The following is a 15,571-nucleotide window of genomic DNA, read 5'->3' on the forward strand; positions in this document are numbered from 1 at the left end:
CGAAGCTTCGGATATTTATTTTTTGCCAAAGATTTGAAAGTTCAACATTTATCAAGTCCTTACATCTAGCTTTCATTTGACATCACATAGTAAATCAGCGAGTTCAAATTGAAGAGCTAACCGCATTATTCGTACATCTGCTGAAAAAGGGTCGACGTACAGAGATGACGATGATGATGATGATGATGATGATGATGATAACAACAACAACAACAACAATAACACTTAATCTTTTAATGTTTCATCAGTAACATGTAGTATAATGCCGTTTTATGTTATACAACCGTTTTCCTCGTAATACTTGTGAACAAATTATACATTTAATATTCTCATCATATTGACAGCAAAAAAATGCGTCCTCCCATCCCACTTGGAACTTTCATACATGATTTCGAGAGAGACATATGCCACTCGCAGGTCAGAGACAAATACAAATGGAACGGAATTTGACTCCAGTGAGTGAGAGGGTGGCGGTTGGCGGAGGTTAGAAGCAAGCGAAATGCACAGCTACCACTGCGAGCCACAATGTCTCGCGAGTCACGTTCTCGCCACGGCTGCTCTAGATAAACATAGTAGTTGATAAAGCGTACTAAAATAGCCAATTAAAAACAGAACATCGCATTGAAAACGAATAAATATACACACCATCTACAAGGTTTTAACCCATAACAATTGATTCCCAAGCAGTATTAATAAGCTGCGAGTCAGGCCGCCCGTTCATCACTATAATATATAAATAAAGTTCAGTCCTTTCGCCCACACTGATTGGAAAGCTCGCGGGACACCCAGTTTACAGCTCCGCTCAGACCGAAGTGTTAATTGACGGTCGGGCAGTGGATGTGATCGATTCAGTAGCTGCGCCCCGTTCATTGCTAATTGAGACGGACCGAGCCAGTCGCTTCTCCTCCCGCACGAACATCCCTGGATTGACGTTGCACTTTGTTATCGACTTAACATAGCTTTGCAATTCGAAATTCAGAACTTTATAAAAATGGAAGATACATCTTGTTTCCTTATGCTGGAAACCTCTTCATTCATACTTTTCTGCCCAACGGCAGGTCTTTCACTGCACACACAGCACTCTCCAATCTTTCCAATTTTCTGCCTTTCTCTTAGTCTCTGCATGTGATCCATATATCTTAATGTCGTCTATCATCTGATATTTTCTTCTGCCCCGAACTCTTCTCCCGTTGACTATTTCTTCCAGCGTATCCTTCAATAGGCACTTTCTTCTCAGATAATGACCCAACTGACCCAACCAATTCCTATTTCTTCTCCTGATCAGTTTCAGCATTTTTCTTCCTTCACCCACTCTTTCCAACACAACATCATTTTGCTTATTCTGTCAAACGCTTCATTCTTCTCCGTATCGACGACATTTTAAATGCTTCTAGTCAATTCCCTTCACTTCGTCGTAATATCTATGTTTCTACCCCATACAATGCCACACTCCGCACAAAGCACTTCACTAGTCTCTTCCTTAGTTCTTTTTTCCAGAAGTCCACATAAGATGCTCCTTTTTCTATTAAAAGTTTCCTTCGTCATTGCTATCCTTCTTTTGACTTCTTGTCACCAGCTCATGTTACTGCTTGTACTATAGGACACCCCAAGTATTTGAAACTGTCCACTTGCTCTGTTGCGTCATTTAGAATTCGCACATTTACTTTCTTTATGTTTCTTCCGACAACCATGGTCTTCGTCTTGTTTGCATTTATCTTCATACTGCTCACAGCTGTCATTTAGCTCCAGTAGCATATCCCTTAGTATCATCTCCTCTTTGCTAACAACGCCATATCATCAGCAAATCTTATGCACTTTATTCTTCTTCCTCCTACTATCACTCCTCCCATGTCCTGAAAACAGTTCTTTACTAAATCCTCCAAGTAGATGTTGAACAGGGTAGTTGATACAGGGCATCCTTGACGTACACCTCTCCCAATTTCATTTCCTTCTGACATTTGTTCTCCTATCCTGACTTTCACTCGTTTCTTATAAAGATTACTGAACAGTCTTCTCTCTTTCCAATCCACGATAATTTTCTTTGAGATTCCATCAGTTTATTCCGATTCACTCTGTCAAACGCTTTTTCTAGGTCCACAAATACTATATAGACCTACACTTCTTTCTTCTTCTCTAGGTATCTTTCGCCGATTGTTCTTAGGAGTAGAATTGCATCTCTCGTAAGTTTTCCCTTCCTGAAGCCAAACTGCTCTTCTTCCAACTGTTCTTCCATCTTAGGATATAAACATCGAGTCAGTACTCGTATTCGCAAATGAATCTTCGCCGAGTGTGATATCATGCTAATAGTCCTGAACTCGTTACATTTCTTAGCATTACTTTTTTTCGGTATTGGAAGCAACATATATAATTTATTAGAGGACAAAATGAGCGTATTACTCCAAATGGGAATACAGGAAGCAATTGATAATAATTTTGATAAAGCAGTCAAACTACTGTACCACAGTATCGAAAGAGCTAGTAGAAGTATGATGCACAGCTTAAATGGGCAAAGGAGGATTGAAAAGGGGAGTTGGTACGATTTGGAATGTATAGAAAGCAAGAAGCGATATAAGAAGGCATATAGGAAGTGGAGAGGGAGTAACAGTAGAGATGATAAAGAAGCTTTTCTAAATCTGAAAATAGTACATTATGCAACGAGCCTATAATGATAGTAATTAAGACGCAAGTATGGATATTTATGAAACGAGCACAAGCGAGTTTCATAATATTCATACGAGCGTCTTAATTACCATTATAGGCAAGTTTTATACGACTTTTTATGCTCGACCATATTTCTAACTTGAAATTATTCAGATGTATACATTTTATTTGTATCTGACAAGATCGGAAGTGACCTTGTTCTAGGTCGTGAATTGTGAGATGTGCGCAAAAGCGAAAGTATTGATTTTTTCCGAGGAACAATAATGTCATTGACCTTGATGTAATCCCGTTAAACTTGATATAACCTTGATTATTGAATTCGACATTGAAAAACGAGATGACAAATTGAATTTATTTGAATATTATTTACAATTAACGCTAATTATTATAGTAACAGAACATAACCTTCTGCGACAGTATTGGATTTCCAGCCTCCGTGACTTTTCGCTAATTCTCTTTCGATTGCATATCCGAGAATAATCGATACTTGCGGTTTTATAACGGTACAAAGCTGACTTGTCATTGGCTGAACACCTGTAAGCTGAGTTGTCATTGGCTGAACACCTGTATTTTAATGAGTAGGTGTACTTTAATGACATGCATTAAAGGACCGCTACCAGGTGTATAATTACTACATTTCGGCATGGTCGAGCATAAAAGAATATAAAGACCTACTCTTAGTAAAAAAGAAAACTTTCGCAAAGAATGAGCTTAACAAGCTGAATGTATTAATTAGCAATAATAACATATCAGCAGCATGGAAGGAAATTAAACGGGTGGCGAAGTTCGAGAAAAAGACAAATGAAATTGGGGAAGATGATTGGCTGAGACATTTCAATAAATCAATGAGAAAATGTATGGGTGCTTAGAGTCCATATACCTGTGGTGCGGGCATAATTGTGAGATATAATGAAATACTCGATGAGGATTTTAAACTAGAGGAACTTAGAGACTTTATATTTAAATTAAAAAACAAGAAATCCGCGGGAGTAGATGGTATTCCCAGTCAGTGCTGGAAAGAATTTAGTAGGAAGGAGAGTTGTTTAAAAATATTAGTGAAAATATTCAACGGAATGAGAAAAAGGTTCAGGATCCCGGACTCATGGACTTCTGCAATACTTGTGCCAATTTACAAAGGGAAAGAGGACGAGAAAGATACGAATAACTATAGGGGAATATCACTCTTATCGTGCTTAGGAAAAATTTATACAGGTCTGCTAACAAGAAGGTTAAGATCATGGATGGAGAGGTATGATATCACCTCCGACTTTCAGAGCGGATTCAGGGAAAAGAGAAGAACAAGTGATAACATTTTAATCATTAAAACCATAATTGATAAATATCTAAATTCCAGAAGAGGCTATATATACTGGTGTTTTATTGATTTAGAAAAGGCTTTTGATTCAATTAACAGAGAGAAATTGTGGTACAAAATGGAACAAATTGGTATCAGTTCCTTATTTTTAGAAAATATAAAATCAGTGTATAGAGATGTGGGTTTTAGGATTAGGCTAGCAAATGGAAATCTGTCCAAATTGATAGAGCAAACGAGAGGAGTGAAACAAGGATGTAACCTGAGCCCTTATTTATTTAACATATTTATTAATGATATTTTAGATAATGTAGCAAATGTGAATTCTCATTGCCCAGTGTTAGATAACATAACTATTCCGGGACTACTTTTTGCAGATGACTGCGCTATTGGAGCATTTTCGGTCAACGGGCTTCAAAAGGCGATTAACGAAATTAATAGCTTCTGTAAAACTTGGGATCTGAAAATAAACGAAAAGAAATCAAAAGTCCTAATCTGCAAAAAGGGCAACGTGCATAGTAAGAAAGAGAAATGGTACATGAATAAAATTCCAATTGATTGTGTCTCCAGATTCAAGTACCTAGGAGTGATAATAGACGGTAGGGGAAATTGGAAGTTGCAAAATGAATTGGCATGAAATAATGGAAAAAATACACTCCAAGCAGTAGACAGATGCCTTAATAAATGGCCGAATATTGGGGTGAAGAATTTTATCAACATCTATAATGCTCTAGTAGAATAAAAAATATTATATAATATTGAGATCTGGGGTAGTAGGTTATCCAGCAGAAACATCGATAAAGTAAGAGCCAAAATGTGTAAAAAAAAATTCTAGGAATACCGTAGAATGCTTCTAACCTGGCAGCGTTACTAGAAACGGGAACCGATTCGAGTCTGGGAATTATTCTAGAAAGAAAAATCAAATATTTAGGTAATATTCTGTGTAGGAATGATTCGGCAGTTATGAAAACATGTATCTTTTGTATGAAAGCCGCTAATTGGAAATCGAATTGGCTGAAAGAGCTGGAAAGTGAAATAAACAGATTAGGTCTAAATTGGCTATGGAGAGAACTAGGGTCTATAAACAAGAAAACTATTGGAAGAATAGTAAAAGAGAGGGCAAACGAAATTTCAAGACAAGATATTTTTAGTAATATGAAAGACCTAGGATCACTAAAATACTATAGGGAGATGAAGCAGTTTTGGGAACAGGAAGAATATGTTAGACTAAATTCAAGGCAAGAGAGAACGGTAATGACATGGTGGAGATTAGGTATCTGGAGCCTCAAGAATAGGAGAGGGAACGTAGAGAAGGATAAATGTCCTTTGTGTGGACTAGCTGAAGACGCAATGCATATTGCGTTAAAGTGTCAGGCAACGAATGATTTGAGAAACAGTTGGGTGGATAAAAAATTTCTACAAATAAACGCTATAGTAGGTTATAAAAAAATGAATGGTCACCTAAACGCAAGCAATCTGCATAAATTAGGAAAATTTCTGTTTAGAGTTAAAATTAGTTGGGAAGAGAAAGTCAAAGCTCTAACGGAGATGGAATTATAAATGTTGAGGAGTTACATGATAAGAAACTACGAAGAGTAGTCAATGAAGTAATAGAATAATTCTTAAAAGAGTAGGAGTTTTAAATAAAAGAGGTATAGTTATTAGTTGATTATTATTATTATTATTATTATTATTATTATTACTATTTTTATCATTATTATTATTATTATTATTATTATTATTATTATTATTATTATTATTGTAAACAGGGGATACTTATAAGTTCAAATGTATTAATTTTTGTTATATTTGTATTGAGAGTGATGACGGATTAAGAACTGGAATACATCTAATCCGCCATGACGTGAACAATGACTGATGAAATATATATATATATATATATATATATATATATTTATTTATTTATTGGAATGGCATACATTTTATCTTTCCACACTCACGGATAGAGAGCGGACACGGCAATGCCCAGAGCAGCTGCGCGTATATGAGATCGGGAGAAGATAAAATGTATGCATTGTACATTTCTTATGAATGACTGAACCAAAGCGACTGACTTACTTTTAACATTCATATGTGTTTTAAATGCTAATTTTAATAAAGTGAAAATAATGTAATGGTTACAGTGGTACTACATTTACATCTTTTATGTAAATTTGTGATAAAATACTGATATAATCTATATTTTCTTAAATCGCACAATAATTTAGAAATGAAGTTAAATAACTTAATTTTAAAATTATACTGTACTAAATCCAGAGAGCGAAAGTTCAACTTTTTGTTAGGGTTCGTATTATTATGTGTAATCTATAATTTCGTCCCACGCCGTAGTGTTGTAGTCTAAGCCTTGGACTAGAACTGGTTCGAGTCCTCATAAGGAAATAAATTTTCTCGTGGAATTTCGGCCAGGGTATGGGTTCGGTACTCACTCAGCATCGTGATGAATTGGGGCACTACAGTGAATAGCAAAATCCGATTTCGTAAGCCAGCTACAACAGCTGGAGAGATCACTGTACTTGATTACACGTTACCTCCGTACTATGAGGCGATTGTTCACCTCTGCTGAGGCATGGGCAGCCGCATCACGTTTTTTTTTTTTATGTTTTACTAAATTATTTCATTCGCGTATGTCTTTGAATAATAATTGAAGAAAAAATATAAGCAGTAATAATACTTTCAATATTATAAAGGAAATTAGTTGTTGCGAAACAGGCAAATGTACAATGACACAGTACGTGTTACCTTTGTAAAACTCATTTCCTCCCTCTTTTAACCGCGAAATAAAATTATTCGCTTACTAAAGTACTTGCTATATGAAGTATCCGAAATCTGTACAGTACAGAATCGGTGTTTGCACCCACGCGATGACTTCTATTAAAGGAAAGCCGCTGCGATCAGCTGATCCAGTCACAGCTGTTCTCCGCACGTCACAATAGCTCGTTAATCTTTTCGATACATATCGCTCATATCGATCTGTCGAATCTGTAGTTTTTGTTTTTCTTTCCTTTTTTTTCCGCGTGTGGCGATCTTTGCTGGCGGCCCAGCTGAGCGATGCCAGCGCTTGTACTATCCAGCCTGCAACTATTGACCTTCGGCTATTCTTAGCCGATCTGGCACCTTACGACAGTAAGCCAGATGTTCCTCAATGACGGCGAGCAAACCCGAGATGGGCCCGTTTTACCTTTTTCCAACATAAGAAGAACTACTAGACAAATGCTTCTGTCACCATCTCCATTATCACCCTCATCATCATTATCAGCACCATTATATGCATCATCAGTAGTATTATCTGCATCACCACCATCATCCTCATGATCAACACCAGCGTTATCTGCATCAACACCGCCGTCATGATCATCATCATTAGGAACCGCACTTTGACCAACGAGACTGCAAGATTAAGTATTACTCCAGTTTTTAAGTCGACGACCGCGTGCCTCTAGGAAGCGAAGTACTTGACTGATTGCTTACGCGACTCCTGTTTGGTCAAGTTGGACAGAACAAAACATGGGCCACTTTAACAATTACACCAATATTTATAATTTAAAGTAGTTAAAACATTATTTACACTATTATGTACAGTGTTATGTATTATAATGTACTACGCGACCAAGGCGGGACCCGTGGCAGAATGAGGAACTCCGTGCTCGCTGCGTATGTTTACTGTTGGAGTGTCGTCACATCCAATGCCTAGCGTTTCAATCCGATCGCAATGCCGTATGTAGGGAGACGTGTGTTTCATAGCAAAGCGCGGAGCATTATTTATAATGCTATAAAGTTTTGTTATGAAGAAAAAACAACTGGTTTATTCCTACCTCTATCGAAGACAATAGAGCGTGCTGCAGTTATTGTGAAGTTAAATAAGGAAACAATTAGTAGGTTTAGAAAGGAAGGTAAAGAATGGGAGGACAAGGTTGTAGAAATATCGACTCCAAACAAAGTTAGACGACCTCCTGCAAATAGGTTGAATTAGACGACATGGACAAATTTATCATAAGATGAGAAGTTCATAAATATTATAGTCTCTACAAAGAGCTTCCAACATTAGGAAAGTTGCATAAATTTTGTAAGAGAGAGATAGGTTTTAAAGGATGCAAGGAAATTTTACGAAAACTCATATTGCCCATGGAGTTTGCATTAAAAAAAATGTAAAGATAAAAGAAAATATCTAATAGAACCCTCTGATATAGTAGCCTGTTATTTACCTGGACGAAACATGGTTCCATACCCATTACACTGTCCACAAATGTTGGCAAGACGTAAACGTGTCAGGAGTTTATACAAATAGCAGGGCAGATCAACGACTTACAGTAGCCCATGCTGGTGGTAGTGATGTTTTATACCGGGTGCTTTCCTCATATATGATGTCCGGAGTCCGGCCACTTTAAAATGCTAAGGTAAGAAATGCATATCAAATGAAATATTGCATAAAATACAGTACCTACCCTAGTTTACGTTACTTTCGATTCATGTTCTCTCCTTTACGAACACGTATGTTGTGGTGTGTTTTCTGAATAGATTCCTATGTGTGTAAGCATATGATAAAATAAAACTAAACAATAAAGTTAATTATATATACGAACGTATAACATATAAAGCATGTTAATAATAATGAAACAAGAGCGCAGTTCAGCATGTGCTTCATTTTGCATTTGATGCGGACTTTACAACACGGCCTGTGTTGTGAAGCGAATCGCAGCGCCACCAAGCAAAACGGTTCCTGCCTTGGTCGCGTAGTAAGGTGTTTTATTTAATAATACCATAGCCTTCTTATTTTATAAATAGGGTATAGCCTGATAGTGTAAATATGTTTGATAAATTTAAGCCTACATTCTTTATGATAATGCAAGTAATAAAAATAGCGTGTTGAGTGTACATGTGTAAAGGGGCTGTCAGATATTGATTACTTCCAAAAGCCGATTGTCAGAAAGACTGCTTTTCGTCTCTAGGATATGATCAGTCTTCAAATATTACTTTAGTTGAATATTATTTTTATTTTTAATGTAACAATTTTTTTCATTATGTTAATCTTTCCTTTGGTCGAAATTAAATTATTGAACTCTAAATCGTAATTGTTTAGCTCTTAGAATGATTTTTCATTGTAACTAAGCACATCTAAATTTTGCACAATAATAATGTTATTATTCCATTGTTTTTGTATTGCTCTTCTTTATATTTATTATTATTCATAATTCTCCAAGCCAGTACTCTGCCAAACCCGAGTTCATGTTCATTGAAATTCGCACCTTATTCACAAAATGTCTAGTGTGTGTCGTATATAAACCCCCACATATATATGACGTAGATGATTTCGAAACCGCCTTACTAAACGTAACGCCGCAATATGAGAACGTTATAATCATGGGTGACTTCAATTCAAACTTACTTGACTCACATTCTAGTAAGACTAAAAGACTTCAATCATTCTTTCAGTGCCTTGATATGGTAATCCTACCCCTAGCTCCCACACATCATACGGAAGGTACAGACACATTACTGGACTTGATAATTACTAACAATGCCGACAAAATACTGACGCATGGACAGTTGCCTGCACCAGGACTATCAGGGCATGATATCATTTATCTATCATTTAATCTGCAGTGTCCTAAATCGGCTCCCAGAGTAATTACTTACAGGGATATTAAAAGAATAGATGATATTGCACTGAAAGAAGACGCTGCACAACTTCCATGGCACATGATCTGGACATTACGAACTGTAGACGAGAAAGTAGACTTATTCAATACGTTAATGCTTCAACTTTATGACAAACACGCACCATTAAAGACCAAACGTACCAGAAGAAACCCAGCCCCTTGGATGACGACTGAAATACGTAGCCTGATGTCCGAACGCGACTTAGCTTATAGAAAATACACCTGCAACAAAAACGACGAATATTTTAACTCCTATAAACACCTAAGAAATAGAACGACTCAACTAATAAGAAACGCTAAACTGAAATACTCCTACAAACTTATAGAACCCAACACAACCCCTTCCGAATTATGGAAAAATCTGAAGGTTATTGGACTTGGAAGGGCTAGTGAACAAGCAGACATTCCCATCCCACTTGACCGCTTGAACGAACACTTTGTAAAGGACCCGAGCTTGAACGACACAACGAAACAAGACACAGTTTTGCCTGACTCAGTTCCCCCAACTCGAGACAAATTCTATTTTACCGACGTCACTCCCATTGACGTAATGAAAGCCATCCGACGCATCAAGACAAAAGCCCAAGGGCCAGACAACATTAGCATAATACTTATACAGAAAATACAAGAGATAGTAATACCTACGATTGCACATATATTCAATAGTTCCTTAATCACTTCAACTTTCCCTAAAATATGGAAGCAAGCTTTCGTTCTTCCTCTTCCAAAAGTCAAAGTTCCCACCGATCCGAACGACTATAGACCAATCAGTATCCTGCCAGCCATTTCAAAAGCACTGCAAAGAATCGTACACAGACAAATTACTAACTACATGAACGAACACAAACTATTCGACGAGTATCAGTCAGGTTTCAGAGCTGGACACAACACAAGCACTGCTCTACTTAAAGTGACCGAAGACATTCGTGAAGCAATCGACTCTAATAAAGTAACAATACTAACACTTCTTGACCTTAGCAAAGCTTTCAACTCTGTAAATTTTGACCTGCTCACCCATAAATTGAGAAATATGTATTTGTCAGAGACTGCTGTGAGTTGGTTCGAATCCTACTTACGGGAAAGACAACAATGTGTTGTATCCGGGAATCGAAGATCCTCCTGGCTTGACATAACATCAGGTATACCACAGGGGTCGGTACTCGGACCATTGTTGTTCACAATATATGTCAATGATATTACATCTCTTGTAAGGCATTGTAACTATCACTTGTATGCTGACGACTTTCAATGCTACATCTCTTCCCGCTTAGACCGAGTAAATGACGCTATAGATAAATTGAACGAAGACATTGACTCGATTGTGACATGGACAAAGAAACTCCGTCTTAAAATCAATCCTGGAAAGACACAAGCAATTATATTAGGACACAAACGGCAAACCGACGCTGTAAAACACCTCGACATTTCCCCTGTTAAAGTAAGTACAGTGCATATCCCTTTCAGTTCTTCAGTAAAAAATCTTGGCATTCACATGGATAATAATCTCAACTGGGACATGCAAATCACAGAAACCTGCAGAAAAGTATATTCTATTATCCATGTGCTAAAAAGGATAAATGTTCATCTCCCCTCTTGCTTAAAAAAGTCCCTTGTGCAGACACTTGCATTTCCCTATTTCGACTATGCGGACATTTTACTGACTGACCTCTCCAGCGACAACAAAATGAAACTTCAACGTGCTCATAATTTGTGTGTACGTTTTGTAAGCAATGTTCGTAAATATGATCATATTATCCCATCCCTGGAAGCAATAGGTTGGCTTAAACTAGATAAGAAAAGAAATTTACATTCACTTCTCTTTCTCTTCGAAATCTTGAACTCTTCTATTCCTTCGTACCTGTCGTCTCGCTTCACTTACCTTTCTTCCCACCATAATCTCAACACACGCTCTCGTCATGAAACAATACTAACAATACCATCCCATCGCACCTCCTCATACTCATCTTCTTTCACAATAGCCCTGCCAAGACTCTGGAATTAGCTACCTGCTAGCATCAGGGACTGTCGAAATAAAATTGAATTCAAACGAAAACTTACTAGGCACTTGGTCAGTAATTGATTACTTGTAAATAGTTTCTTTAATCTATCACAAAATATTTCAATATTCAGTAATTTCATCACTATACAATTTTGTTATTCTAGATTTAATTTGTAATTCAGTAAATATAAAATATTCTTTGTTTCTCTATGATAAATTATCTAGCTTTAATTATTCAGGTAATCTTTTCGTACTTTGATTTTATTGTAATTGTAAATTTAATACTAACTGTAATATTATTTGTAATTGTAATTGTAAATTTAATACTAATTGTAATTTTATTGTTGATATTGTAGTTGGAATCTCCTGGTAGAGGAGCAGAGAAGGCCTGACGGCCTTATCTCTACCAGGTTAAATAAATAAATATTAATACTACTACTATATTTGCCATGTATTTTTATATTGGTTGAGTGGAAGAGAAGGCCTTAGGGCAGAGATGCAAAAGTCGCAAGTAGGAGTGAGATATACTTTTACCCACCCCACTCTATACGATAGAGTGAACGTCAGTCTGTTGATATCTAGCATGAAAACAAACCGCTTGCTATGTCGTCGCTAGTGGCGTATTTGAAATCTGGTTTGTAAATAATACAATAGGCTACAATACAGAACAATATAATATAATATAATATAATATAATATAATATAATATAATATAATATAATATAATATAATATGACACAGTCGCATAATATTATTATTCGTGTTGGACATGTTCTGAAGAGGAACGCTAATTGAGCTGTGTCACTTCTGTCTGTGCTTTCATCCAATACCAGAGAAAACCATAAACAGTTGTAAATCTTTTCAGAAAACTATTTCTCAGTGTTACTAGCCATATTTCTATTACTCTGTTGGCAACGGTATCGCGGGACAGACTTATTGACATGAACAAATGTAACTGGTGGGGACAAATATCTTGTGCAGCTAATACATATGAGACTTTCTTTGACGAATATACACTCCGAAAATGATCTTAATGTTTTATAAATGTGCTTCGAGATAGTGAAACTGACCCTGACTATTTTCTCAATTTGTTTTTCAGACGGGGTTTCATTTAGTGTATGTTTATCGCTGCTGTTTAAATTGTAGGAAAAGTCATCGTAATATCAGTCTTTATCACTACAATGCACTCTGAAGAGACTGCGAGATAAGCTTTGAGTGATGAATTGGAAGTCAATTGCAGCACAAACAAGATGCAAGTATTCCCTGATAGTACCTGTGACACGCGCCAAACATGACGACACGCCGATATAGTCTATGAACAACTTACCTTATCTCCGTACGCCCTAGGTCAGAATAATGCCTTAATCATCATCATCATCATCATCATCATCATCATAATTATCATTAGCACCATTAGCTGTCTGGATCGTCATTGACATTATCATCCTCATTATCAAATGCAGCATTATTTGCATCATTACCATCATTTTCATTATCAGCAGTTGCATTGCCCGTATCGTTATCATGGTTCTCATCTTTATTATTAGCTGCAGCATTACCTGCATTATCATTATCAACCTCAGTATTAACAGCAGCATTATCTGCATCGTGATCATCATTATCAGATGTAGCATTATCTGCATCATCATTATTATCATTATCAGTAGGAGTGTTGTCTGCATCATCATCCTTCCTCATTATCAGCTGCAGCATTGTCTGCATCAGTTTCAGCATTCTCATTATTAACAGGAGCATAATCGTCATCCTTATTATCATTAACAGTATTATCTGTATCAGCACCACTGTCTGCATCAGTATCTCCATTCTCATTATCAGCAGCAGCATTATCAACATCAACATCGTTATTCTCATTACCAACAGCATGATCTGCACCATGATCAGGAGCGGCAACACCATCTGCATCGTCATATTAATTATAATCATGATCTTTATCAGCAGGAGCACTATTTGAATCATCCTTATTAGCTATAGCAACATTATCATCATAATCATCACCAGTAGCAACATTATTTGAATGAACACCGTCATCATCAGACTTATCTGCATTGTTATCATCTTCATTATCATTATCAGTAGCATTATATGATTCAGCATCATCATTATTAACAGCATGATATATATTATCAGCAGCATGATCTGCATCGCCATTATCGTCATCCTCGTTAGCAGCATTACTTCAATCGCCCTAATGATCAGCAACTGCATTATCTGCATCTTCACGTGTAGCAGCATTATCTGAAACGGCACTGTCATCAGTAGCAGCATTATCAGCATCGGTATGAGCATCATCATTATAAGCATCAGCATTGTCATCTTATCAACAACGTTATCGGCATCATCATCATCATCAGCAGCAGCAGGAACATTATCTGCATCATCATATCTTCACTAGTAGCAATATCTGAATCACTACCGTCATCAGCAGTAGCATTTTCTGCATCATCATAATAATCATCCTCATTATCAGCAGCATTATTATTATCAGCATTGTCATCTTCACCATGAGCAGTATCGTTATCTGCATCATCATCATCATCATCATCATCAATTCATCATCATTTTCATTATCGCAGCAGCACTATCATCTATCAACATCTGCATCATTATCTTCTTCAGCAACACTGCCATCACCATCACCGTTACCTTCACAACATCATTACCATCACCACATGAATATTAGCAGCAGTAGTTTGGGTCTATTTTGATTCATCCGGCACTTTTTTATTCGACCTACACTTCCTCAGTGCCGTCTTAGGCGGTTCTTTGATCCGAGTGGTCGTGAGTTCAAATATGAGTTAGGAAGTAGAAGCAACAAAAGTAGATAACATGCCTCTCTTCGGAGTGGAAGTAAAATTCCAGTGTCGGAGAATAACGGTATGTAATTAAAGTCTGTCTCTGAATGAGAGGGTTCTAGACAAAAATCTACCAGCTATTTTCAATGTCAAACTTCAACTGTGTTATTCTCGCTTTGTTTCGTTTCCCGTTTCATCATCGAGAGTGGACCAACTCAGAAATGGGGTATCTCACATTGCCAGTGAAGCAAAATTCAATAAGTTGAAAAGTTAATGGAAATCAACCAGAATTTATTTTACCTGTGGGTTTATAAGCTGACGTCTGTTTTGGCATCAGATCATGTCACCTAATTGACATGCTACAACCAGTTCATTCTGTAATGTTGTATCTTGTCCATTAAGCTGAATACACAGTGTTCCTGTCTGATATCTTCATTAAGTTTCTTGCCCAAAAACATGTAACCTGTTTCACTTCTCAGGAATTTCATTTCTGCTGCTATTACTCTTCATGTTTTTATAATGCTGTTTTTGGAATCTAATAGAAGTACCGATTTCGTTTTCAGTTCGTAGAAATTGAAAAGATTTCCTTCATATATCTTCATTAAAGTTATTTTAGTTTCCCGAGGCGTGATCAAATGAAACTCTTTGCAGCCACTTTATATTAATTTATTTATTATGGTAGATATACTTTATAAAGATCACTGCAACGGTAGGTTTCCTTAGAAGAAGTCTCCATAGGCATTGACACTAGGAGTACAGTTGTGGGGAGAGTTGTCAGCGAAAAAATACCTAGTCTACTCCTTGAATCATTTCAGCACTGCGGCCTCTACTTTATCATTGGCGGCAGAATCTGTGCTCCTTTAGAGCTTAGAATCCGAACAATTAAAGTACACATGATGATAAAAGGGACCCAGAGACTTCTGCTGTTAAAAATTGAATCACAGCTCACTGGTCGCCTTAGGGCAGATTTGGAATAACACTAGATATGATAATAGATGCCTGACGTTTATACACTTCTTGTGTATAGAACCAAGTTGTTCCCGATTGCTCTACGCAAGGCGAATATCACGCCACATACTACGTGATTATACTTCAAGTACAGCAGACC

At 36.9% G+C, this 15,571-nt stretch overlaps 1 protein-coding gene across 1 annotated transcript in view; it reads left to right on the top strand.

The window, feature by feature from the left end:
• The window catches only part of LOC138705578 (uncharacterized), a 175,973-nt gene extending 169,046 nt beyond the window's left edge, over positions 1–6,927 (top strand). The window contains exon 3 of the mRNA XM_069834180.1: positions 6,829–6,927. Within this exon, the coding sequence (XP_069690281.1) occupies positions 6,829–6,927 (99 nt within the window). The remainder of the gene's footprint in view (positions 1–6,828) is intronic.
• Positions 6,928–15,571: the final 8,644 nt, after the last annotated feature.

This window comes from Periplaneta americana, chromosome 9 (assembly GCF_040183065.1).
Source record: "Periplaneta americana isolate PAMFEO1 chromosome 9, P.americana_PAMFEO1_priV1, whole genome shotgun sequence".
NCBI lineage: Eukaryota > Metazoa > Arthropoda > Insecta > Blattodea > Blattidae > Periplaneta > Periplaneta americana.